General features: G+C 49.3%; 1 protein-coding gene and 1 pseudogene across 2 annotated transcripts; one reads left to right on the forward strand and one right to left on the reverse strand.

Annotated features, from left to right (window-relative positions):
- Positions 1-303: 303 nt before the first annotated feature.
- TMEM185B (transmembrane protein 185B) lies at positions 304-3,125 on the forward strand. Of its 2 annotated transcripts, XM_044913260.1 has the most exons (2): positions 403-502; positions 680-3,125. In XM_044913260.1, the coding sequence occupies exons 1-2, from the start codon at positions 468-470 to the stop codon at positions 1,518-1,520; spliced, it is 876 nt and encodes a 291-aa protein (XP_044769195.1). In that variant the 5' UTR covers positions 403-467; the 3' UTR covers positions 1,521-3,125. The 2 variants fall into 2 exon arrangements, with proteins under 2 accessions (XP_021551506.1, XP_044769195.1); XM_021695831.1 differs by having other exon boundaries at positions 304-3,125.
- A 15,653-nt stretch (positions 3,126-18,778) lies between these two features.
- On the reverse strand, positions 18,779-19,027 carry LOC110585717 (annotated as a pseudogene).
- Positions 19,028-27,946: the final 8,919 nt, after the last annotated feature.

The raw sequence follows: 27,946 nt of genomic DNA on the forward strand, positions 1-27,946 counted from the left end.
TCACTCCCGCCTTCCCGCTGCCGGCGCTGGCAGGAAGCGTCCGCCCGAAGTCAGCCAGCCGGCCGCCGGGGTGTCAGCGGCGCGCCGGGCCCCGTCCCTCCCGGCGCCACACGCAGGAGCCGCTTTCCGGATGGGTACGGAATGAAGGCGGGCGGCGGGGCCGAGGCAGCGCCACGCTCCTAGACGCCGCGCCGCCCCGGGCCCTCGGGTAGCGGGCAGAGCTCGGGCGCGCACGCGCACGCCCACCCCCCCGCCGCGCTTCCGGGCGGGCCACGTGACCGCGCGCGCACGTGTTCCGGCCGCTCGGCGCCGCGGGTCGGAACCTCCTCCGGGTCCGCCCCGGCCGCTGCCCACCTAGACCTGCGGCAGGCCGGCCGGGGAGGCGGCGGGCCCGGGAAGCGGCGGAGACGCGGCGCCCGCCGAGTCGGGCGGAGCAGCGGGCCCGGTGGGCTGGCGGCGGCTTCGCCATGAACCCCAGGGGCCTGTTCCAGGACTTCAACCCGAGTAAGTTCCTCATCTACGCCAGCCTGCTGCTCTTCTCGGTGCTGCTGCCCCTCCGCCTGGACGGCATCATCCAGTGGAGCTACTGGGCCGTCTTCGCCCCCATATGGCTGTGGAAGCTGCTGGTCATCGCCGGCGCCTCGGTGGGCGCGGCCGTTTGGGCCCGCAACCCTCGATACCGCACCGAGGGGGAGGCCTGCGTGGAGTTCAAAGCCATGTTGATCGCCGTGGCCATCCACCTGCTGCTGCTCATGTTCGAAGTCCTGGTCTGCGACAGGGTGGAGAGGGGGACCCACTTCTGGCTGCTCGTCTTCATGCCACTTTTCTTCGTATCCCCAGTGTCCGTGGCCGCCTGCGTCTGGGGCTTCCGACACGATAGGTCGCTAGAGCTGGAGATCCTGTGCTCTGTCAACATCCTGCAGTTCATCTTCATCGCCCTGAGGCTGGACAGGATTATCCACTGGCCGTGGCTGGTGGTGTTCGTGCCTCTGTGGATTCTCATGTCATTCCTCTGCCTAGTCGTCCTCTATTACATCGTCTGGTCCCTCCTGTTCCTGCGCTCCTTGGATGTGGTTGCGGAACAGCGGAGGACGCATGTGACCATGGCCATCAGCTGGATAACGATTGTCGTGCCCCTGCTCACTTTTGAGGTTCTGCTGGTTCACAGATTAGATGGCCACAATACATTCTCTTACATCTCCATATTTGTCCCCCTTTGGCTTTCGCTAATAACTCTAATGGCCACGACATTTAGGCGAAAAGGAGGCAACCATTGGTGGTTTGGTATTCGCAGAGATTTCTGTCAGTTTCTGCTTGAAATTTTCCCATTTTTAAGAGAATATGGGAACATTTCCTATGATCTACATCATGAAGACAGTGAAGATGCTGAAGAAACCTCAGTTCCGGATGCTCCTAAAATTGCTCCGATGTTTGGAAAGAAGGCCAGGGTAGTTATAACCCAGAGTCCTGGGAAATATGTTCCCCCGCCTCCCAAGTTAAATATTGATATGCCGGATTAAACTCTTCTGGGGAGCACCCATCTGTGGGTCGGGAACCATATACACACGCAAAATCCACCTTACTTTTGCCTCTGTGTTCATCCATCCCAAACTTGGAACTGAAAATAGGCCCCAAACATCATCATCTCATGCCTTGTTTGAGATTGATGCCTGTCAGTCACTCTTCAGTATGCACCATAGATGTAGGAGGTTATTTTAATACATGGCTCTGTGTATGTGTGCGCATGCATGTGTGCGTGTGGGGTGTGTGTGTGTGTGGTGTATACGTGTGAGAGAACTTGCATTCCAGGCTAGTGCTTTAAAAGCTAGCTTGGGAGCAGTCAGTTGAATAGTAGGTCCTCAAACGAAATAAATACACTACTGGGTTTTGTTTTGTTTTTAATGGTACCATGACTGTCGAAAGTATTGTTTCAAAGTATTTTTATACACTGCTAGTCTATAGTTGTATTTCAGATTGTACCTGTTGTGACATGATAGCAAATGTAAAGAATTCTCTTTCCCTCCACTTGTTTATAAGCCTTAGAGTTGTTATTTTTAGTGTTCCTCCTGTTAAAATAGTTTTTCTTTGGGCTTTGCTGATACTGGTCTTTAATATCATAAAAGGTGACTTTTTCTAATGAAATGAATCCATGCATATATGATATTTATATGAATATTTTAGCAACGTATTTTGTTGAATTCTAGTTCTGTGCATTACAATGTATTACGTGACAGTATTTTTTTAAGTTTCTGTGTGAAGATATATGTCTATTGCAGCTGTCCTTAAAGATTGCTTAAAACATTAATATGTACCCAGTACAGGATCTTCTCAAAGTACCAGCATGAATATAGGGATCGAAAATCCCGTGGCTTTTAATATTCAGGTGTTAGATGACTCAGTCTACACAGTTTTAAGGTCTCTGTTGGTAGAGGGAGGAGCCACCATCCTTTGGGAACAGGTGACATGCTCCGGTGTGATACCAGGCCATAAAGCGATACTGTTAATTTAGCACCTTCTAATTTTCCAACACAGGTAGTAACCTGTCTTCAGGAACAACCAAAACAAGCAACAAGTGATTTGTTCATTGCTGAGAGTCTTAGCATATCACTTGGCTATAATAAAAAAAAATGTTACTTGTCATCAGAATGCTGGAAAGAGTAGCCTTAACCAAAACATGGCCAACAGGATCAGGTATTATTTTAAGGTCCAAACTTTTTGATCTGTCAGCAACAGGGTAAGAAGAGGTTATTTGTAAAGTAAGTCCTGGGTACTTATTTAGGTACTAGTGGTACACCAGGGAATCAGAAAAGCAAAAACCAAATTCTGGGAGAATAATGTCCTTCTGACTGAGAACAAATAAATACTTTCAAAAGGAGATTGAAATAGAAAAGTGTAGTGATATTATTACTGGAGAAAAGGAAAGGGAATCCATTTTATCATTAGCAACTTAGTAAAAATGATCCAAATTGCTAGTCGAGTATTGCAAGTCAATAACTTGATTTACCCAGCGAGGGGCCATGCCAGCAACAAAAGCTACTCCTGGGAGCCTGGCTCCCTGAAAGCCTGAGGACACCACAGCTCAGTTCAGTCCCCTGGACTGTGCCAAGCTCTCTCGCTGTCTCTCTCTCTCTCTCTCACACACACACATGCACGCACTCTCCGTTTACACCAGCTCTCGGAATGTGGGAAGCAGCCCTGGGCAGCAGTAACATTTTGTCAACAAGGATTCATTCGTTTCTCAAATATTTATCGAGGACCTACTCTGAGCCAGCCGTGATTCAAATGCCATCCCTCCCCACACTCAAGAAGTACACAATCGAAAGTGGCCACGAGAAGATCGGGCTCATCACAGCAGCCTGCCTGTGGGAGGGAAAAGCCAAGAGCGGGATATGCAAAATGCCACCCAGAACTTCAGGCCCCTCTTTGTTTTCAGGAGCCTAGAGCCCCTGATCACATCTCCACTCCCAGACAATATCCCAAAGACACTGACTTGCACTTGAGTAAGATTTGGGAGTGGAGGCGCAGGTTGCTGCGGAATGCAGGGTAGGGCTTGGGGGATCCCAGCCCCTCCTGCCTTACCGTTTCAGGCTAGGGGCTTCTCGACATGGGGTGCAGTCCCTCCCCACCGCGATGGGTCCTTCCCGCGCTCACCCAGCCCCCCCAGCGTTAGAGAGCCAGGGTCTGAAAGCCATCAGCTTTCTCCCCCAGGTGGGCCATCCCCTGTTGTGCTGGCGTCAAAAGCATTAGATAAAAACAGTGGGAGTGACAAGGTGTGGAATGTCAGTCTGTAAAACACAATCTCTCTGCTGTGCCTGTGGACTTACCAATTGCCTTTTGTAACGCAGACTCTCCCCAGTATGTCACATGTGTCAAATTCTGTAACTGCGGTTTCTCCTGTAGGGTGATGAATTCGCCTTTGCTCAGAAATCTCCGCGGCTTCTGAGTACAGACCCCCTCTCCCCGGGCCACGAGTCCGCTGCGGGGGTGACGGTGCAGGCTGTGGGTCTGATGCGGGTGTGGGCTCCACAGCGCACCCCGGTTCTGTCCTGGGTCCCCGGCAAAGGAGTGGTGTTTCCTGGGGCACGTTCTTCTTTCCCCTGGCAGAAGCACACGAGGCCAGGCCAAGCCCCCGCCAGCACCACACGGCCCCCGGCCCCCCGTGGTGTATGTCGGGGGGCGGGGGGGGGTACAGGTTCCGTGGCCGAAGCACAAAGCCAAGCCAGGCCCTCGGCGGGGTGGGCCAGCACACGCCCAGGGAACCACGACAGGCTGCACCCATGTCGCAACATAGTTTTAAAGACGAAAAGAATCACAACATCTGTAGTTGATCATGAATGATTTTCCTCCGCTGTTTTACAAACATCCTGTAATTTTCCAAAAGTTCATTGTTTCTAATAAAAATGAGGAAATCTGTTTGGAGAGGGGGCGACAAGGCATTTGAGGGGAGACGAGGAAGACCCTGCGCCTAGACCCCTCCGCAGACTAGGGCGAGGCCCTGGAGGCCCCACCCAGGACGGTTCTGCAACCTCGCTGTCCTCGGAGGACGCCCCGGGGCGGTTTCTGCAGGATGCTTCCCGGCTCGGAAGAAGCAGAGTCTAGAGGGGCCTCGGCCGCACCGAGATAGAAGAGGCGGGCCCTCCCGTCTGCCTGCTCCTGGGTTGTGGGTGGCAGGAGGCGACAGGATGGACTCCACACACGGAACTGTCAGGAGCAAAGGGTAGTTCCGTGCTGACCCGAGGCCTGGGATCCAGTGGGTGCACGGGGGTCAAGGGAAGCTGTGCTGCCCCAAACCCAGGCCGGGGTGCATCACGGGGCCCACTTGGCCACCTGACACTGCCACCAAACGTAGCACATGCCACCAGCCACCCCCCTCCCCCCTCAGCCACAAGTAATCCTCGGCTGTCTCTGCCAGGAGGGAGATGATTGCTTTCCTCTCCAGAGACTCTCTGGCCCCTTTAGCTTTAGTAGGAGGGAGGCCGCTGCCAGAACCCACTCAGTGGAGGCTTTGCCTAAAAAGGAAGGGCGCTCAGATGCTGGGTCACCAAGGATGAGGACGAAAGTGCATCAACCCCTCAGCAGTCTGACATACACCCTGCCCCATGCTTACACGTCAGAACTACCAGCCCCATCTAGCCTGCTCCGCCTGTGCCCCCAGCAAGGCAGTGGCTCCTTCCCCAGGGAGAAGAGAGGTGATCCCCAACCCCGATCCTGATCCCTGGCTGCTTCACCCATCACTTCATCCAACCCGCAATCCAGCATCCTTGGAGGTGTCTTGCCCTCCTCTGGTTTGTCATGCTCCCATCTATTCTAGAAGGTGTGGATTGAAGTTAACGACCACGACAGGGTCCCCCCTTTGCCAACCGCACCTCTGGGAGAAGCCCATTCTCCTCCTGTCTCCCACCAAGCAGCCACAGACGGGGTGCAGGAACAGACACAGGAGGGCAGTTGCCTTCCTTCTGCTCAGCCAGACCAGAAAGGTTTGCAAAATGCAAAATCAGTATCACTCCTCTGCTCAGCCACCTTTTTTTTTTTTGTCTTGGAAAATACGGTTATTTTTCATTAAAGGAAGTTAACATAATGGATTTATTGTTTTTACATGAGTTAATATTTTTAAAAGCTACTGGCTTTAATTTCTTCCATGCTAAATGTTGATATAACTCACTTAAACCAAAGCTCCTCAGGGTCCTCAACCATTGTTAAGAGTGTGAAAGGGGGTCTATGACCACAGACTTTGAGAACAGCCACCCTATGTTATGGTGGGGGAAAGAGAGGAAACTGGGTGTAATACATTAAAATCGGTATGACATAGCACGGTTGCAAAATAACAGACACTGTCTTTAAAAAAAATATTTTAGAGAGAGCAGGGGGAGGTGCAGAGGGAGAGGGAGAGAGAGAATCTCAAGTAGACTCCACGCTGAGCTCAGAGCCCGATGTGGGGCTCGATCTCACATCCCTGAGATCAGGACCTGAGCCGAAATTGAGAGTCACACTTAACAAACTGAGCCACCACCCAGGAGCCCCCAGATGCTGTCCTTTCTGCAACAGATCACAGGATGTCTTCTCCCCTCTGTGACTCTCCACACTCCCTTTGTCCTCTGCAGGCCCCTTGTTTAGTTGGGTTACTTAGCGCAGTGCGGTAATTCATGTTCGCCCCTGCAGGGCCAGAGACCTTTGCTGGTCCTGCTGGTGGCTTTCATTTCACGAGAACTAAGAGGAGCCTAGGGGACCGCCAGGATTCTGGCCACGAGCCTCTCTCCATTTTGTGGCAGCGACGCCATTTGCCCTCGAGAGTCCTTCCAAAGGACAGTTGTGTTGGCTAGGGTGCTTGAATCTGACCTCCAGGAGGAAATGGGGATGGACGGCCACCCGCCGGGGTTCACAGGCCACCTTCTGTCTGCATTTGCAGGATGTCCTGTTTGTTCAACAGCTAGCGGAAGGGCAGGGCAGGGGAAGTGGGTTTTGAAGCCTTTCTCCACCGCAGCTCAGCTCTCTGCTCCCCACAGCCCCTGCCTCCTCCCTCCCCTGTGTCTGTGTGTCCCACCTCTCCCCCTGCACCAGGCCTCAGCCACAGCCCCCCTGGGGCCTGGAGCTCTCTCCTGGGACATGAGCAACACTCCTGTGCAGAATCTTGGGCCCTGCGTCCATCCCAGCTCTTGCCCCGCCCAAACCCCTACCCCTGCCCTCCTGGACAGGTGCCTCCCCTGTCCCTCCCATGAGTGACAGCAGCCCTCCTTCCTCTTCTCCACGCCATGGCCCGCCTCCCCTTGGCCCGAGCCACTCCTGGAGCTGAGACGTGACCAGCCACATGCGGCCGAAGTTCCACTCCTTACAGCCGCCCTGTCATTTTGACCTTGCCCTTCCAGGCTTTAACCAGGGGCACTGAGTAGGGTGGGAAGTTCAAAGACTTGCCCACCAGCCTGAGACCTTTCCAGGAAGCCAGCCCCCACCTTCCTCCCCCACACGCACTGGGTAACCAGCAGACAATGAGAACAAAGTCTGGGCCCCCTACTCTTGGTGGCAGTTGCCCCAGGCCAGTGCCGATGTCCATCCGGGGCTGCCCCTGACCTGCCCCTCAGGTTGCCCTGTCCCCCCCTCCTTCCCACTGGGCAGCATGTTTAATGACATGTTGGTGGGGGGGGGGCCTTGCTGTCCTGATCATTTGAACATTGCTTAAGGCTCCTTTCTCTACTCAAGGCCCGGCTTGTCCTTCTCTCAGTCCACCTCCGCTTAGCCTTCCACTCTGTCCTTGGTCCCTGACAGATTCTTGTCCCTTTGCATAAGACACCTTAGCCTGGCCTCCTGGCTCACCGAGGACCAAGCCAGGCTCTGCCCCAGTCTGGGGGTGCTCACTGTGACTCACAGGGACTCTAACAACATTAGGCACACACCCAGGAGCTGGGAGATCAGGGCTGTGGCCACCTTGGCCCAGGCCCGGTCCTCAGGAGTCAAAACAGGGCCAGAATGTCCTGTCTGGGAGTGTCTCTGATGGTTACAGTCCTCCCAAGAGGCTTCAGGCAGAAGTCATGAGTGGGGAGAAGGAGCCTGGCCTGAGATGTCCCTGAGGCCCTGTCTATCCATACACCCCCGTGGAGGACCCTTAGCAGGGGGGAAAGGGCCATTTCAGAGCAGGCCATGGGGGCCATTGGGTCCTCCACTGGTGGCCTGGGCCAGCCGCACGGGTCCATGGGAGGGAGAGGCCAGAAAGGAAGAGGGCGCAGGCTCCACCCTGAGAAGGACAGCATGCTCCCACACCCCAAAGGTCAAGCAACAGTTGGCCACAGCCAAAAACACAGTCTTAGCTCAGGCTGCCATAACAAAACACCAGAAACTGGATGGCCTAACACAGATGTATTTCTTGTAGTTCTGGAGGCTGGAAGTCCAAGCCCAGGGAGCCAGCATGATCAGATTCTGGTGAGGACTCTCTTCGCAGCTTGCAGATGGCTACCTTCTTGCTGTGTCCTCACATGGCGGAGAGAGAGAGGAAGTAAGGCCCTCCTGTCTCTTACTATAAGGACACTACCCTCATGACCTCATCAGAGCCTAATAACCTAATAAAGACCCACCCCCGAATATTGTCACATTGGGAGGTAGGGCTTCAGTGTATGAGTTTGGGGGGTGGGGGCCCCCCAAATGATTCAGTCCATAGCGCACACTAAGCCCAAAAGGCCTAAAGGCAGGGGACCAAGCCCGACATTCACTCAGCTCACATTTCCCGAGCACCTGCTGTGTACCAAGTGCAGCGCGCTCACCGCAAACGAGACGTGGCCGGTCACCCAAGGCCTGAGAGTGTCCAGGTGAGTGACAGCGGTGCCCAGCAGGGCCTCGGGAGGGCAAGCCCAGGAGAGGGGAGTGGGGCAGCGCTGGAGCGTGAATGGGGCCCGCCCACGGCAGCTCAGGCTGGCCCAGGACCGTGGAGGGAAGGAGGAAAGCTCTGTCAGGATGCCCTGGCGAGAATTAATAGTGACTTAAACAGTCAGGGACATCACAAGAAATCCCGAGGCAGAGTGAGCTGTGACCCAGATGCCCTGCTCCACATTTCATCAAGGAAGGCTGGCCTTCCATCTTGTTGTGGTGCCATTCGCACCCTCAGCTCTGGGGGACATCTGCCCCCATGGTCACCGGGCACAACTGCAGGTGTCACAGTTACGTGAAGTGACGGTCATCCGAGAGGACTGGTGGTTCCCCTGGATCTCTTTCTATCAGAATGGAGAGCATCCCCCAGAGTCCCAAGACCCTTCCTTCCTTCCGTCTGTCCCTCCTTCCTTCCGTCCATCCTTCCTTCCTTCCTTCCGTCCTTCCTTCCTTCCTTCCTTCCGTCCGTCCTTCCTTCCGTCCTTCCTTCCTTCCTTCCGTCCATCCTTCCTTCCGTCCTTCCTTCCTTCCATCCGTCCTTCCTTCCGTCCGTCCTTCCTTCCTTCCTTCCTTCCTTCCTTCCTTCCTTCCTCCCACTAGGCGGGGATCAGGACACAGACCGAAGCACTAGCAAGGAGGTCACAGCCCCCCACAAGGGCAGAGAACTATCCTGATCCCCAACCTCACAGGGGGTGGAGGATCACCTCCTGATCCATGGAGGTGAAGGCGGGGACAGCCGAGTCCCTTATGGGTGATGGTGGGCAGAGGGGCACTCAGGACACCAGATGTCCATGGTCCTTTGGGAGCGATCCAGGAGATGAGGGAGGGAAGCAGGTATCAGGTCATGACTAGCCTCGAGAGCTGAATGGTGAATTTTAATACCCAGAAGGCCATGGAAACTGCCAGAGGATTTAAGCAGACTTATGTTTTAAAAGATCATTCTATCACAGCAAAAAAAACCTGGAAAGAACCTAAATGCCCAAGAATTGGGGATTAGTTAAATACTTCAGGGAGATAAAGGCTAGAATCTTTTTTTTTTTTTAAGATTTCATTTTTTTGTCAGAGAGAGCGCACTCACAAGCGGGGGAGCAGCAGACAGAGGGAGTGGGAGAAGCAGACCCCCCGCCGAGCAGGGAGCCCGATGTGGGGCTCGATCCCAGGACCCTGGGATCATGACCTGAGCCGAAGGCAGACACTTAACCGACTGAGCCACCCAGGTGTCCCCAAAGGCTGGAATCTTAAGCAGTCTCTTAAATATATATTTTATAAAGAAATTTCATAAAATAAACATTTTATAAAGAAATATTTTATAAAATAAATATTTTATAAGGAATTTTCAGAGTCCAAGAAAATACAATATTATACTAAGTTGGGGAAGGGCAGGGAGGGCAATGCCAGATAAAAACAATGTTAAAATAGTCACAGAAAAAAGACTGAAAGGAAGTAAACCCAAGTGGTGCAGGTGCTTTGCCCTCCTTTCTACTTCTCCCTATTTAATCATTTTCCTACAGTGAACGCATTTAACTTTGATATTCAGAAAGGGGAGTCGTTTTGCATTTTGACGAAGTACAGTTGTTGTAGGAACAATGAGTAAAGGGGAAGGGAAAGGTATGAGAGCCACTTACGAGGAAAATCTGCTAGGAAGGTGGGAAGGACGTAGGGCATGCTGAGTTTGAGATGTGACCCCAGTGGTGAGGCAGGAGGATGATTCCGAAACCCTTCCAACCTGGATGACCTAAAACATCTATTCCCCTCACAGATCTGGAGGCTAGAAATCCAAAGTCAGGGTGTCCACATGGCCGTGCCTCCTCTGAAAGTTCTAGGGAAGAATCTTTCCTTGGTGCTCTCCTTACTTCTGGTGGCTTCAGGCAATTGTTGGCGTTCTTTGGCTCGTGGGCACATCACCCCAGTCTCTGCCTCCATCATCACATGAACTTCTTCCTGTGGGTCTGCATTTCTGTGTCTGAATCTCCCTCTGCTTTCCTTTATAAGGACCCCCGTCACTGGATTAGGGCCAACCCTACATCTGGTAGGACCTCACCTTACCTTGTTTACATCTGCAGAGACCCCATTTCCAAATAAGGTCCCGATCCCAGGTATAGGGGGTTAAGACTTGAACAGATCTTTTGGGGGGACACCCTAACAAGAAAGATCCCAGTAGTAGGTGGCCTCACCTCTTTGCGGGATGAGTGAGCCTAAATGGTAAGCAGCAAGATTTCTGCCATTTTGGGGAGACTTTTTCAACTAGAAGAGCCTCCCTCCATCCCTGTCTGGGGGGCCTCCCGGTTCCCTTTCAGCATTTCTCTCCCTGGCATTGGGAATGGGGGTGAGGTGAGAGACAGGACTGCCCCACTTGCCCTACCGTGACTGGGGCCCTTCCACTACCCAGAATCCCTGGGCATCATCTGCTCCCAGAGCACTGAGACGGGGCGAGCGCCCACCTGACAAAGCAGCCCACCGCTGGCCCCTTCTCTGCGAGTTCACATCTCACCTGAGGGCCCCTGCTGGCGGGACACCTTCACCCAAGGAACACTTCTATGAGGGGAAACTTCAGGGCCCCAGGGTGCCCTCCGGCAGAGCTGGTTTGAGTCAGGAGGTCTGTCTTCAAATCCTCCCCGGGTAAGTTCAGCCCTAATTATTGAGCTAAGTGAGGGGGACAGGCAGGGCTCTGTGTGACCAAGGACGGTGGTCGGGGGCTGGACTCCCCCTTGTCTGCGGCTGGTAGTGCAGCACCTAAACATCATTCAGTTGGCCAGAAAGATGGAGGAGGTGCCCTCCGAGTTCGTCCTCCGCCGCGTTATCTTTTGTGGTGATGCTAATTTTGTTGATGCTGGCTGACCCCAGAATCCGGCCCAACGTGCAGTCTTCACCCCTGGCACACTCTGCCTGGGGCCACTGAAGGTCTGCAGCTGATGGTGAAATTCTCTCTCTTCCTTCCCGTCTTAGCCTCGGCACCACCTCCTCCAGGAAGCTTTCCCGGACCCCCTTGCCCAACTGACTGCCGCAGGAACACGATCCCCATCAGTTCCTACATCTGACTCCTTCCAGAGCAGCGACCTCCTCAAGGGCCGAACTAGTCATCCCTGGATCTCTGAGGGGCCCCGCACGTTGTCAGTTTGAGAATAAATCGGACCTAGAGGGCCTTATGCTACGTGAAATAAGTCAGAGAAAGACAAACAGCGCATGATCTCACTTATAGGTGGAATCTAAAAACAAAACAAAACAAAAACCACCGAAACCGAACTCACAGATACAGAGAACAGACTAGTAGTTGCCAGATGTTGGGGGGGTGGGGTGGGGCTGAGTGAAATGGGTGAAGAGGATCAAAATGGACAAACTTCCAGTCATAAAATAAATAAGGTATGGCCACGGGGATGTGACGCAAAACACAAAACCAAAGCACACAACAATAAGCAGGTGAGTGAACGAGAGCATTTGTGCCAGGGTTCCTGGGTTGTCTGAAGGCAGCAGAAGTGAGAAGCCAGGCCCCAGAGAAGGGAGGTGGAGGGACGGGGAGCAGCCAGGCCAGGGCCACCATGGGGAGGGACAGCGGCAGGGCGAAAGCTCCCGTCCGAGGCCACCAGAGGAGCCGGGCAAAGGCCAGCCTCGAGCCAGGAACCCGCGCTGTGCCAGGCCCCGCAGCGGCCCTCACCCCATGCTCAACCCTGAGGAGGGAGGGCGGCCTGGGCCCCGGCCCTCTGGACCCCCAGCGCCCACTGCTGCCACTCCCGAGAGGCCAGCCAGCGAGCGCAAGCTCTGTTCCAGGCCCCGGCAGCCCAACAAAGCCCGGTGCCCTCCCCGCGTGTCCTGGGCCTTCCAGGTCCCTGGACTGAGCAGCTTCCACCAGAGGGACACGGGGCCTTTCAGACAGTCCTCTGAGCCCGGTGTACATGAGCCAGTCTGGACAGTGGCAGCCCACTCCTCCCCAGTACTTATCCCCCCGTGGGCCATGGCTGAGACCCCCTGGACCATCCAGGCCCAGGGCTCCTCAGTGGCCCGCTGAGGGGAAGGTTCTGGCTGCCCTCCTCCTTCCCCAGCGTGGACACCGGCGGTCACCGAGGGTCACCCAGCAGGCCCAGAGCCCTCATTTCTCATGGCCCTCTCATCCCAGCAGCCCGGGGAGGCCGAGGTCAGTGGAGTGCTGCCATGTGCCCAGCCTCCGTGCAGGAGGTCCTGTGGCTCCTTCTGCTTCCCCAAAGGGGCAACTATCCTCCAAAATATCTTCTACTGTTCTCTACAGTTGTTCTTTGCTTCCAGGGACTATGAGGGCTGTTCTGGTTGCAGCTACTTGAAAGGTGATGTGTTATCATCCATCTTCTTAATCCTTCAGGTAGGGCTAAGCCATCACTCCAACTTCTCTGATCTTTCAGGTCTTTCGGGAAATTCCCTATTTTTTTTAAAGATTTATTTATTGGGGCGCCTGGGTGGCTCAGTTGGTGAAGCGTCTGCCTTTGGCTCAAGTCATGATCCCAGCCAGGGTCCTGGGATCGAGTCCCGCATCAGGCTCCCTGCTCAGTGGGGAGCCTGCTTCTCCCTCCCCCTCTGCCTGCCACTCCCCCTGCTTGTGCTCTCTCTGTCTGTCAAATAGATAAATAAAATCTTTTAAAAAATAAATAATAAAGATTTATTTATTTGAGAGAGAGGGGTGGGGAGGGGTGGAGGGAGAGAATCTCAAGCAGACTCCTTGCTGAGCATGGAACCCAACGCGGGCCTCAATCCCACGACCCTGAGATCATGACCTGAGCTGAAACCAAGAGTCGATCGCTTAACCGACTGAGTCACCCAGGCACCCCAGAAAATTCCCTATTTTAAGCTCAAGTAAAGAATTGGCATTTTTTAGCTCTTTATTGTCTTGGGTGTTGGTGTTTCCTTTTTCTAACAAGAAGAAAGTTATTATCCTACGTAACTATGAATCCCAAGAGAGGACTGACTCTATGGCCCATTGGTTCAGTTGCTTAATGACATCATCCAGGACTTATGCCTTTCCACCTGTCACTGCTTTCCTGGTGGTTTCATCCTTCAGCCTAATGAGCAAGATGGCCACAGCAGGTCCAGAGAAATGAAAGACAGCATCTTATCCTTTGGCTCTCCAGCAAGTTTCTCCTTCTACATCATTGGCCTGAATTGGGTGACATGTGCACTTTTTCTAAGATTTTATTTATTTTTGCGAGAGAGAGAAACACATAGAGAGAGTGAGAGTGAGCATGAGCGGGGGTCGGGGAGGAGCAGAGGGAGAAGCAGGCTCCCCGCTGAGCAGGGAGCCCAATGCGGGGCTCGATCCCAGGACCCTGAGATCATGACCTGAGCCAGGCAGACACTTAACCGACTGAGCCACCCAGGCGCCCTCTTTTATTTTTTAATTGTGGTAAAATATATAGAACAAAATTTTCCAGTTTTACCATTTTTAAGTATTCAGTTCAGTGGCATTCATTATATTCAGACAGTTGGGCAACCATCAATTCTATCCATTTCCAAAACCTTTTCATTGTCCCAAACACAAACTCTGCAGTCATCAAGCAACAACTCCCCATTCTCTTCTCTCCACAACTCTCCACAACCTTGATTCTACTTCCTGTCTCTATGAATGTACCAATTCTAGATATTTCAGATAAGTGGGATCACAGAATATGTATCCTTTTGCATCTGGCTTATTTCATTTAGCATGATTTCGAGGTTCATCCATGTTGTAGCTTCTATCAGAATTTCACTCCTTTTTTTGTAGGCTGAATAGTAGTCCCTCGTATGGATAGACCACATTTGTCTATCCATGTGTGCTGGTGGACATTTGGGCTGTGTCCACCTTTTAGCTATTGTGAATAATGTTGCAACAAAAGCAACGCTCAGGATCTCTTCCAGTCCTTGTTTTCAATTTTTTTGAGTATATACCCAAAAGAGAAATTGCTAGATCATATGATAATTCTCTTTAGCTTTTTGAGGAAATGCCAAACTATTTACCACAATATCTGTACCATTTTACATTCCCACAAGCAATGTATAAGGCTTCCAATTTCTCCACATCCTTATCAACATTTATTTTTTCTTTTATGATAGCCATCCCAGTAGATGGCATCTTATTGTGGTTTTGATTGCTTCCCTAATGACAAGTATATTGAGCAACTCTTCCTATGCTTATTGGACATTTGTATATTTTCTTGGGAGAAATGTCTATTCAAGTCCTTTGCCCATTTTCTAATTGGGTTGTTCATCCTGTTATTGCTGAATTTTAGTTCTTCATACATTCTGGATATTAATTCCTTATTAGGTATGTGATTTGCAAATATTTTCTCCCATTCTCTGGGTTGTCTTTCCAATCTGTTGATAATATCCTTTGATGCACAAAAGTTCTTAATTTTGATGAAGTTTAATTTATCCATTTTCCTCTTGTTGCTCATGTTTTTGGAATCATATCTAAAACTCCATTGCAAAATCCAAGGTTATGAAAATATATACCTAAGTTTTCTTTTAGGATTTGTATAATTCTTATATTTAGGTCACTGAATCACTTGAGTTAATTTTTGTGTACACCGTGAGCTAGAGATCCAACCTCATTCTTTTGCAAGTGGAAATTCAGTTGTCCCAGTATCATTTAAGAGACTGCCCCTTCCCTACTGAATGGTCTTGGCATCCTTATCAAATATCAGTTGGTCAGGGCACCTGGGTGGCTCAGTCGGTTGAGCATCTGCCTCCGGCTAGGGTCATGATCAGCCTGTTTCTCACTCTCCCTCTGTCCCCTCCCCCCGCCCCCACTTGTACTCTCTCTCTAAGAAATAATAAAATCTAAAAAAATATATATCAATTGGTCATAGATATATGGGTTTATTTCTGGACTCTCATTTCTATTTGATTGGTCTACATGTCTAGCCTTAGGCCAGTACCACACTATTTGATTACTGCAGCTTTGTAGTAAGTTTTAAAATCAGTTAAGTGTGAATCCTATGACTTTGTCCTTCTTTTTCAAGATTGTTTTGGCTACTCAAGGTCCCTTGAAATTCCTTATGAATTTGAGGATAAACTTTTCCATTTCCGCAAGAAAGGCTGCTGGGATCTTGTTAGGGATCGCATTGAATTGGTAGATCTTTTGGGGTGGTTTTGACATTTTAACAATATTGTCTCCCTACCCGTGAACATATCTTTCCACTTATTTAGGTCTTCTTTATCATTCAACAATTTTTGTTTTCAGTGTAGAAATTTTTATTCTTCTTGGTTATATTTATTCCTAGTTATTTTATTCTTTTAGATGCTATTGTAAATAGAATTATCTTGTTAATATCTTTTGGGGGGGTTGCTTTTGCACTTATTAGCTCCAGTAGCTTTCTTGTGGATAGTTTGGGATTTTCTGTATATGGGACTATGTCCTTTGCAAATAGAGATAGTTTCACTTCTTCCAATTCAATTCGAAGGCCTTTCACTTGTTTTTCTTATCTAATTTCTCAGGCTAGGACTTCCAATGTGTGTTAGGTAGCAGTAGTGAAACGGGCATCCTTATCTTGCTCCTGATCTCAGAAGGAAATCTTTCAGTGCCTTACCATTCAGTACAGTGTTAGCTGTGGTCGTTTCCTATATGGCCTTTAACACGTTGGGGTAATTCCCTTGAACTTCCAGTTCTCTGAGTGTTTTTATCATGAAAGGATGTTAGTTAGAGTTTGTCAGATGCTTTTCTGTGTTGATGGAGATGATCATGGTTTTGTCTTTCGTTCTATTAATGTGTTGCATTACATTGATTTTGGGGGGGCTGAACCCTCTTGCACTCCTGGGATAAAACCCACCTGATCATGGTGTATAACCCTTTAATATGTTGTTGGATTCAGTTGATTGTATTTTGATGAGGATTTTTGCATCTATGTTCATAAGGGATATTGGTCTGTAACTGTCTTTTCTTGTGATATCTTTATCTGGGGCAATGGGGAAGGGAGCTCCAAAACTCTGAGCAGAACCAAGAAGGCAATTCCAGAATATCTGGAGGCAGGACTGTCCGCCTCATCGGGTCAGCATGGCCTCGGGGACCACTTGGGAGGACATCGGTGGTGTGGAATCTCTGTGCAGACAGGACTGTTGTGGAGGATGCTCATTCCTGTGTCCTAAACACCTGATAGAGAGCCTGGCACATGGTAGATGCTCCATTTGATGAACAAAATTGGAGAAGTTCAGAATCATACATCCAGTATGATTCTATTTATATGAGTTTCAAAAGATGGCAAATCTAAACTCTGCTGTTCAGGGATGCATAGACTGTGTTACCTTTGGGCATGTGGAAGGGGCTGGAACCTAGGGTTGCTCAAGTTCTATTTCTTGACTGCGGTGCTGCAGCGCCCTCCTGTGGTCACTGAGGACACCATGGCCCTGTGGTTGCAGGGATTTCCCTAGTTGGGGCAGCCTGCCCACAGGAGCCAGGCGGTCCTGACAGCCCTCTAAGCATCTCTGGGCTTCTGCTCTGCTCCGAGTAACAGTTGCTGTGATTGCTGAGAGAGGCTCTGTGCCGGTTAGTGTACTCACCCCAACTTCCAGGCTCTGCAGTCAGATTCAGAGACTGGCATGGCAGTGCTGAAAGGAGCTGCCTTTGGAGCTCATAACCCAGGCCCATCTTCAGAAACTTCTTAAGATCTGAAGCCCAGCATCCAGCCTTCAGGGGGAAATGAGTGAGGTGCATAAGATGTAAAATGTAAGGAGGCACTTCCTTGCCAGTTTGTGGGCGCTCCTGTGATCCTAGGAGTAAGCACCTCCTTAATGGTATGCTGTAGGCACCCCACTCACCTCACTCTAAATCCAGCCCTGCTCAGAAGTCAGAGAATACTGCAAAACCGCATGCATTCACTTTGATGCTGAGCTGCAAATGGGTTAGCTTTGAGTGAGTTTCACGGAGGCAGGGCTCTCCACTCTGTCCCAGATATGGAACCGGTGGGGAGGGCCAGTTAGACTGCAGGCAGCTCTCGGATGACAGGAAGTGTCAAGGCAGAGGTGAAAGGGCTCAAGACATAAGCCCTCAACACTCTGATTGAGAAAGGAGCAAACAGACGGTTCCAAAGCTAGCTCAAATGAATCAGGTCTTCCTAAGGACCTGGGCCTGTGTTCTGGTTCTGCCTGAGATAGACCTGGGTTCATATCCTGTGACAAGTGTACCATCTATGGCCCAGACACACTGCTTACCAACACCCCCAACACACACACACATACACACCCAGACATCGCTAATAGGATACTCACTCTTTGGCTTCTTAGTGATAACAGCCCTTGTGGGGAGGCTGTGAACTGAAGGAAGGAACCCACACACGGCAGTGAGCACTGACCCTCCCAGACCAAGTTACTGGAGGGAAGCACAGTGCTTCTCTGGAAGAGCTCAGAGGCAGGAAGAACAGCTCATGAGTCTGGGGAAGTGCAGGTGGGCCAGGGTTTCACAAAGCAGGCCAAGCTCTCACCCTTGAGGCTCTGTGAGATAGCATTATGTGATATACAACAGATAGACCACTTTTCCTTTTAATAATTGTATTTCACTGCACATTAGCGAAACTACAACCAGCCCGTCACAACTGTGATTTACGTTTTAGGATAAGGCTGTGTAAAAGCAAGTTGATAAAAACTGTTAACAATGTTAAAGTAAGTCCTGGGCGCCTGGGTGGCTCAGTCGGTGAAGTGTCTGCCTTCGGCTCAGGTCATGATCCCGGAGTACTGGGATCGATCGAGTCCCGTGTGGGGCTCCCTGCTTGGTGGGGAGTCTGCTTCTCCCTTACCCCTCACCCCATTCGTGCTCTCTCTCTCAAATAAATAAATCAAAAAAATAAAGTAAGTACTAAGTAACACAGATGTGGCACCCCTGCAGCCTGTGAATACCGTAACAAGTTGTCCTGAGACGCCTGGGCCTTTCCTGCTGTTAGCACTGGAAGTCCCACGTCCCAGGAACCCTCTCAGTCCCAGGCAAACCAGGACAACTGGTGACCTGTGGTGTGAATGCCTGAGGTGTGCAACATGCTAGTTTCAGGTATTCGAGTCACACAGACTTGTTTCAACTCCTGGTCCAACACCCACTGGAAGCCAGACTTCCTGGTTCTTTTTAAGACCACAGAAGTTGTGGTAAGGAGTATACGGGAAAACCTAAATTAAGGATCCGATGGGGTCTGTGGAACACAGTGGATGCTTAATCAATTCAGCATTCATTCAACCGATATTTTCTTACACTAAAAAATTTGACACTTTTATGCAGGAACCACCAAAGTTTCAGTGTTTAATATTTAACAGCACAACTGACAGGTCTAAGATGTGAAGTGACCATGTTCAAGAAACTGGGGGTGGGGGGGGGGAAATCAGTCTATAAACTATATAATATGCGTTAAGAAGAATGCATGCTTTGTAATAGAAAACCTGTCTACACGTAGTAGTTGCTTCAAAAAGCCATTTGGTCTTCTCTTGGCTTGTAAAAACGGTGTTCCAGATTTCAGTACACATTAGCAACCTTCAACTCTGGTGTGGCAGGCATCTTGTATTTACCTTCCAGTTCTTCCACTCCAGCCTGTGTCGTGAGGTCTGCAGTGTTTTTCCCCAGGTGGTCAATGGGACTACTCATGTCCTTGATTCTTCCAATGATCTGGCCGGACATGGTCTAAAATTTATCTTGCATCTCTTGCAGGAGTGTCTGCACCGCTGAGGTGAAATCCTGCATGGTCTTGGGGTCAGTCTCGGCCATCTCCCCAGGTCCCTTCATTCAACAAATATCTGAGCACAAACTGTACACCAGGAGGCAAGCTAGGTGCCCCCAATTTCAGCAAGGGACGGGCTTATATTATCAGGAAGGCAATTAATAGGTAACTCACAAAGGTGGTGACATGGAGAGGGGCTGATATTGGAGTGCACAGGGGGACATCAGGATGTAGTATGCAACCTGAACCCTAAACAAGAAGCCTCAAGGCACAGAGCCTGGGGCCACCAAGCTCCCAGCAGAAGGAGGCAGGCCCAGTTGGGAGAGTAAGTGCGGGTCACCCAAGAGTGGAAGCAGCACAGCCGAAGACCATGCCATGGAGGCCATCGAAAGAGTTTGGATTTTGTGTTCTGGGCAATGGGAAGCCATTGAGGTTTCTTTCTTACTTTTTTTTTTTTTTTTTAAGATTTTATTTATTTATTCATGAGAGACAGAGAGAGAAAGAGGCAGAAGCAGAGGGAGAAGCAGGACTCGATCTCAGGACCCTGGGATCATGACCTAAGCTGAAAGCAGATGCTTAACTGACTTGAGCCACCAAGGTGCTTTAAAAAAAAAAAAAAAAAAAAAAAAAGATTTTATTTAGCCATGTGGTTTTAATGCAGAGGAGCAGGACTTCATTTCTGGCTACAGTTGGAAGATAGAGTCACCCAACAACAGCGATTGCCTGAGCTCAAGCCAGATGCTGACTTGGTCAAGGGGTGTAGCCGCAAAAATGAGGCGGCACTTCAGAGACAGACCCAGCAGGACTTAAGGACTGGTCGGACATGGGAGGGGAGAGAGACGAACCAAGGGCAAGGAAATAACTCACCGTGACCAGGATCATGCAGCAGCTGCCGTTAGGGCATGCGTTGGGGTGGGGGCTTCGGCAGAACACTTCAAGTCTGTCTTACCATATGCTGAGCCAGAGGGGCTTGTGTAATAGCCATATGGAGCCAGGAGGGGGTGCAGGCAGAGATCTGGGTTGGAGACAGGGACTTGGGGGGCATCAGCACGCAGATGGATTCCGGTATTAACTCCTTGAACCTTCACCACCTTCACCACACCATGAGGCAGGCACTAGTCTCACCCCCATGTACAAGCACAAGGCAGAAAAGCTGATGGACAGGGCTCCAGCAGGGTATATTTTTGTACTTATATTTATAATTCAACAGTTGGCCTACAGCACTGTGCTCGTGACTATTCTAGGTTGAGAACTGTATGCCTTCAGGCCTTGGTTAAGCAAGCATCTGTTGAGCTTGTACTGCTGGCCAGTGCTTGCAGACAGTAGTGAGGGGAGCCGGCAGTTGCCCAGGAGAACCACTCCTTCTCTCCACCCCTCTCCACCCCTAATACCTCCCCTGGCCAGATATTCCCATCATTAACCCAGCTCTCAACCTGAGGACCCCTAAGGGATCCATGAGCACGTGGAATTGTATGCCAAACTACCCACATGTCCAGACGTGTGAGAGAGTCCCTAACCTAAACTGATTAAGAGCCAGTGGCATTATTCACAATAGCCAAGAAATGGAAACAACCTACATGTTCACCAGTGGATGAAAATGTGTCATACATACAGTGGAATAGTATTCAGCCATGAGAGAGAGGGAAATCCTGCCATTTGTGACAACATGGATGGAACTTGAGGGCATTATGCTAAGTGACATAGTCAGGGAAAGACACATACGGAATTATATCACTTAATATGTAGAATCTAAAAAAGGCAAACTCAGGAACAGAGAGTAGAATGGTGGTTGCTAAGGGCTGACCAGAGCTCCGTGCTGTGGCTTCTTTCTGAGGCGGCTTTGCTTAGAGCCACAGAGGTTTGAAATGGGTAAGCTTCTCGCATGGGAATTCTGGACCCAGGGAGGAAGGGCCTCGGGGGTGCCGCAGAAAAATTGAGATTGTGGCAACTGTCTGTGGCAACTGTGACCGAGGGAGCCAAGACTAGCAGTGCTGAGGGAAGTAAGTGAGAGGAGAGTGGCGAATTCCTACCCCTAGCCCTACAACCTAGGGCCAGTTCCTTTTCCTTTCTGGACCTCTCTTCTGATCTAGGCACTGAGGAGCTGGGACCAGGTCATCTTGAAATTCTAGTTCTCACCCCAACATCCTAATTTCCTAGCTTGAGAGTGTGAACTAGCTCTGACCTTTGCCTGATGCACCTGGAGGAGTGAGGGTGCACTACAGAGGGCTAGGGAGTGGGCCACCAGGGCCCACGCGGGCATGGGCAACCCTGCTGTGGTGAGAAGGCCACTCTGCACCCCTCTGGGTCTCTCCTCCAGGATGGAACCTTGGAAGCTAAGCACAGCGGGGTTGACTGTGGGACAAATCAGCCTAAGCCCACCACACCGCCCCCAAACCAACACTGAGCTAATTTTCTTGGGCCTTACTGACCTGAGCTCCCTTTTTGCCCCTCCTGCCTTTTCTTGGTGCTGACCACAAAAGCCCTTTCTGGGTGGCATGCTGGGTTCATTTTTTTAATATTGAATATTTTAAGAACAGAAATCACATTAAAATAGATGTTTGTGGAGTATTAACATACATTTTTTTCAAGATTTTATTTATTCATTTGAGAGAGACAGAGAAAGCACAAGCAGGGAAAGTGGGAGAGGGAGAAGCAGGCTCCCGGCTGAGCAGGGAGCCCGACGCGGGGATCGATCCCAGGACCCCGAGATCATGACCTGAGCCGAAGGCAGATGCTTCACCATCTGAGCCACCCAGGCACCCCAACATACAATTTTTTTTTTAAAGTGCAAGCCCTGGGGTGGAAGGCATGGGGCGGCTGGGTGATAGACACTGGGGAGGGTATGTGCTATGGTGAGCGCTGTGAATTGTGCGAGACTGTTGAATCACAGATCTGTACCTCTGAAGCAAATAATACAATATATGTTAAAAAAAAAAAGAAAAAGACAGCAGGAGGGGAAAATGAAGGGGGGGAATCGGAGGGGGAGACGAACCATGAGAGACGATGGACTCTGAGAAACAAACTGAGGGTTCTAGAGGGGAGGGGGGTGGGGGCATGGGTTAGACTGGTGATGGGTATTAAAGAGGGCACGTTCTGCATGGAGCACTGGGTGTCATACGCAGACAATGAATCATGGAACACTACATCAAAAACTAATGATGTAATGTATGGTGATTAACATAACAATTTTAAAAAAAAGTGCAAGCCCTATCTCCAACGCTTAAAGAGCAATTACCCAGCTATAGTCAACTTCCCTGAATTTTCTGGGTCTGAATTTTCTTTTTCTTCAGATTTTATTTTTTTTTATTTTTTTTTTTTTAAAGATTTTATTTATTTATTTGAGAGAGAGAATGAGAGAGAGCACATGAGAGGGGGGAGGGTCAGGGGGAGAAGCAGACTCCCTGCGGAGCAGGGAGCCCGATGCGGGACTCCAGGATCATGACCTGAGCTGAAGGCAGTTGCTTAACCAACTGAGCCACCCAGGCGCCCTTTCTTCAGATTTTAACAACTGTGATATATAGTGTCTTCTCCCAAATCTGTGACTGTCTTGGTAGCCCATTAACCATTCCCCTCCCTTTGGGGATCCACAGCCTTCTTCGGTGTCCTGCCCTCTCCAACTCAAAATGCCAGTAAGGGTGAGCAGCAGGGAGCAGCCAGACCATTCCTGCTGGTGCCAGAGAAGGAGTCCACACTTCCACCCATCCTCTCAGTTCAGAGAGCTCCCCATATCTTTCCAATGAGTCACTGTGCTTCAGTTAGGGTGCTTTGGTTGCTTAATGCCCAATGTCTTTGAGGAGAACTTCCAGCACAGGTGAGAGTCCAGGTGCCTGCCTCGCCCTGCACATGCATTAGAGCCTAAGAAAAGCTCTTTGGCTTTCAGGGCCCATTGCTATCTGTTTTCTGGGTGGAAGGGGGAGGAGGGGAGCAGAAAAGAGACTGTTCTCAGGAGCCTCACTGACCTCTGCCCAGCAGCATGTTCTTCATTGGGATGGTATGATGGAGGACATCTACTACTGTCTCCCGGATGCTGCACCACGTACAATGTACCATCCCGTCCCAGACAAAGGACCCAAGGCGCGGGTTCGTTAAGCAATTTATTCAAGGTCTCCTGGTACTGAGTAGTAGAGCTGTGTTTCTACCATACCATGCTGCTCCTGGGAACAACCACTGTGCCTGCCAGGATATGCTGGGAATGACCAATGAGATTTTTAAGCTTTGAAAATGCCTCTACTCCCAAATTTGTACCACACATATTAAAATGGTCACTGAAAACTGGTGCTGCTTCTGTTCACGGCTTCCACGTGGTCCCTCGTGTTCCTATTAACAGCAGCTCTGATCTAACAATGGTGCTGAGCACAGAAAACAGGCAGCATGCAGGTATTCCACTCGCAAGAAACTGAAAACAGCTCATAAGAACAGAAATGTTTCACAAAAGCTTTATTTGTGGTCACATCTACGGTTCTCAGGTCAGTGTACAAACAACTCAGTGCAGTGCAGTGCTTCTAATACAAGTCATATAAAACTGCGGAACACAGTGAAGAATAGTGCACTCGATATAAAAATAAATTACACTTTAAAAGCTACTGCAAAGCTTTACACATATAAAAAGTAAACACAAAATAGTTAGTGAGGTCCTTTTAACTGTCTATCATACCCAGAAAAGAAAATTTACTTATGAAAATAAAGAGCCAGGGGCCTGTGCTGAAACACCTCCCTGATAAAGAGAAATCCTCGGAAGTGACTGAATTGTTGTCTCAGGCAATGTGATGAAGAGCCTCACGTGCCCTATCTGAGAACTGGAAATCACTACAGCTAGCGCAGCGGCGTTCGGCTCAGGACCAACTTCTATGCCCCAAACACACCTCCTCATCCTGAAGGCTGACAGATAGGAAAAGCTTCCAACTTTCCTCTGATCATTGAAAAAAACACAGTGTTTACCTTTTTGAGCGGAAAAAAGGACAAATAATATAGAAATGTATGTTCTTCAGTCTGCAGAAGATTCCAGGCTTCTGAGTAACTGAAAGGTTGAAGGCAAGACTGGTTAGAAACTGGTGAGGCCTCACAAAGACTCTCAGAGCTGGGAGACCCATGACTGCACCCTGCCCGTGTGCACATGAGGGTGCCTCCACGTGCAGCTGCTGCTGCAGAACCTGTGTGAACACCGGCCTGACCCCCGGGCGCCAGGCAGGCACGGCAGCAGCGTGGGACTGGAGTGGGCCCCTGCTCCTGTAAGTGCGGCCTGGGGGCAGCAGAGCCCGCCGGCCATGCTCTCGTGTGTGCCGCGCTGGTGCTTGGGCAGCCCAGCTGAGTGCTGAAGTATCAACGCTCTCTGCTCTTCACAGAAGACTTCGCTCATCCCTGCTCTCAATGAGAAGACAAGAACTTTGCTTCTCAAGGCCCTTACTTATCGAAAAAGATGGAAGATTTTTCTTTATGTAAGTGACTGCCAAATAATTCTGCTCTAACAAAGTCTCTGAAGTGACACCTGAGCTTTCATTCTGGGGCTTATTAGGCAAGAGAAGATGGGGGTTTTAGCGTAAGAACAAGCAGTCAAGATGCAAGGAACAACCCAGGGCTTTCATCCTTAACTGTCCACAGAGCATCTGTGATTGTGCGAAAGCAGACAAAGGTGAAGACAAACAGTCAGTAGGCTGTAAGAAGTATTTTTAAATAGAATTTTTCTTAAAACAATACAAACACTTTAGGAAAGCTGTCAAGGGTATGTCTAAATTTATCAAGACCAAAGGAACCTAGTCATTCCTTTGTTCAGCAGTGCTTCTTGAAGGGCAGGCGTGAAAGAACAACGAGCCATTCCAGTGTATCTGGAGGTGATACTACCGACAATAGTAAGGAATAGGATCTCGTTTATCATTTTACAAGTTCAGAAGAAGAGTCGAGGGCAGAAAGCTGAAACCTAGCACGCTTATTTAAACCACCATGCCAACTCTCCCTTCCCGTACCCGGGCTGTCAGAGGGCCTGATGTGAGGTTCCTCTCCTTTCTGCCCCCCGTCCCCCAAGGCCTGCAGCAGATGCCTACTGCACGGTTGTACTAAGCGTTCCTGGGGCGGAGCGCACAGGAAGCCATGAGACAGGGGCAGCAGCAACAACCCAGTCCTTGCAAGCCCCACAGACGCACGAGGCCTGGCAAGACAACAAAAGAAGCCCTGCCACTCTCTCAGCACCAGCCTCAAATCTGCTCCCAGTCACAAGTTCCATCATCGCTGATCCTAATGAGTCACCACAGTCAAATCCGGTACTGGAAAATGGGAAGAAAGTAACCACAGAGTAGCTGAGCCTGTGGCTAAAAGCCTCCTGTTATTTGTTGCCAATCTGGGTCGGTTATCTCAGCTATAAATCACCTCCAAACTACCTTCAAACGGAAGAATGCTAACAGCTTTCTAGCTGGAGCCCTCAAATAAACTATTGTTCTTGCTCTCTTTTCAAACATGTTCTCATTACTTCTGACTTAATTAAATGCTGCCAATATTTCTTTTTAACTACATTTACTAAGGTGCATGGGAACCTCATTCTAGAGAGAAACTTCCTGCCCAACTAGCTGTCATTTTGAACAGCCAGTACGGCTATTTCACCTCATCTGAGGATCAGAGCTTTAGTTAATCAGATGATTCTTGGATGTGCAGGTGGGTTTTAATCTTTGTAGGGGAGGACTATGCCTTGAAGGTCAACAGCGGGTCATGCCATCAGGGCTGTCCCTCCTCCCACTTCAATGTAACCGACCTGCCTTCTTATCCAGTATTATCTCAAATCTCACTCTGCTCACATTCTTTACGGACTCACATATATCGGCTTCTCTCTCATCACAGAGACAGACTTCCCTTCCCTCTCGGACACATTCACAGATATTCTGAGCCCTGCCATTCTCTCCCCTCCACTCTCAGATGAGCAAGAACAAGATCAGTGTTACAGCAACTCTGGGGAAGGCACCAGCAGCAGTCATGACAGGGAAGTTATACTTGACAGGTATCTAAACTGCCAGGGCTAATTCATCATTAAAGTATTAATTTCCATGTTTACCACTTTGTGTCAGGACAAAAGATAAAATTTCCTCCTTTAAGCCTGAGATTTAAGTAAATTTTAAGAAAGTCCTTTTCGATACGCTAACTGGCAAGAATATATACCAAAGACACAGAGGTTATAGAATATTTTCAGCAACGTATTCCTAAACTGCAAAAGGTTTAAAATAAGGATGGTGCTACCTCCTAAACTGGATGGGAAGTTTAGGCCTTCCAATCTAGTAATACCTTAGCTGCTCTGTGGTTAGATGCACAACTTTGACCTTTCAGTACATCTAGCATTGTCACACACTGGAAATTTGATGTCCAGTCCAGGATGCTTCGGGTCAGGCCCCTGGTCAAGCCCTTGGTTCTAGGTGTCACTTACAGCTGCGAGAAAATTTGTTTTACAATTAAGAATTGGCAAGAGCTCCACCAATGAAATTCACAAGCTCAGCATAATGGCTAAGGGGAAGCAGCCAGCAAGAAGTGCCAACTTTCTTTCCTTCAGCAAAGTTGTTCTGTGCAAAAGTGGTTTCCAAACTCTACAGCTCCCTGGGAAACAGCACAAGATTAAAATTCCTGAGCTTTCCAATCAGACACTAGTGTGTGTTTGCCTAGCCCATGACTATGCTACAGGGAACCCAGGATAGTCCAAACCATGGAGTTTTAAAGATCACAAAACTGGATGTTCTCTTGTGCTGAGCAACATAAATTCACACTCAGTTATATACATAATATAGGTCAGAAAACTAAACATCAAATTCCAGGAGGTATAGTTTGACATCAATCCTTGATCACAGGGATTAACAACAATGATACCAACATGGTTTCTACCTCATCCTCATTTCCAGCAGCAACTGCAGTTTACCTCCTGCATTCTGAATTTTTAAAGCTAAAATAAGAGTGTTTTTCTGGAAGTCAGGATTGCAAGAGGTTATTTTTACACTCTTCTTCATTTTCTATATGCACATGTGCTGCTTTAACATCCAGAAATTTTTTTTATACCAGAAGTGATTAGGAACTTCTAGAGACTTTTTAAAATTAACACAAAATTCCTAATGTAAGGTGAGATACGAGTTCTTACAGTATGCTAAGCACAGTTTCAGACACAGGTGTTCAAGAAACAAATCCCCTTCAACCCCCGATTCCTTATTTCTGTCCTGGTATTTTTGTTTTTGTTTTGTTTTCTTTAGTTTACAAGTTCTAAATTTATTCGGCTCATATTAAAAGGAGATGGAGCCTATATCCAAATCGGTGCCAGTGTGGAGAAGTGACTGCTGTCTCTGTCCAGGCTGAAAAGTTAGAGAGTATGTGTGTGATGCATGTGAGGGCTTCCTGTGGGGAAGCAGGGCTGAAAAAAACAGGACACAAAATATGCACAATTGATTTCTCTGTATTCTTCTCAAGGTTTAGCTTACCTTGACGTAAACTTAGAAGTATTAAGATCGCCAGTCCAGTAAGAAGTCAAAAGTATGGGAGACACTTGAAAACCTTCTGTATTCTAAACTTCTCTTTATACTGTAATAATTATAAACAATTAGGCCTCAAACTACCTACATGATGTCCTCATTAATTTCCTAAATTCCTGATTTCCAGGTACTGCATGGATAAGGGCAACTTCTCTAACAGGTGCTCAGATCAAGGACACACCCTGATACTAGAGAGAGAAATAACATTCAAAAGGCCATAACTGACTATCAGACAGCCTGGTTATGAACAGTTATAACCACTAGATGGAGCCAAGAGTTTGAAGGAAACAACAGGGAAAAGAATTCCCTTGTTTCAGGAATATACAACTTTAATACGATTATAGAAAGTAAAAGACCAGATACCTTCATTTGGGCAAATATGTAGTGTAATTAAAAATTTCCAGTTGGACGGAAAATGTTTTTCATTGAGTTGAAGTCAAATCTGGGTGAGCATTTTACTCACAAGTAAGGACAAGCTCC

This window comes from Neomonachus schauinslandi, chromosome 3 (assembly GCF_002201575.2).
Source record: "Neomonachus schauinslandi chromosome 3, ASM220157v2, whole genome shotgun sequence".
Taxonomy (NCBI): domain Eukaryota; kingdom Metazoa; phylum Chordata; class Mammalia; order Carnivora; family Phocidae; genus Neomonachus; species Neomonachus schauinslandi.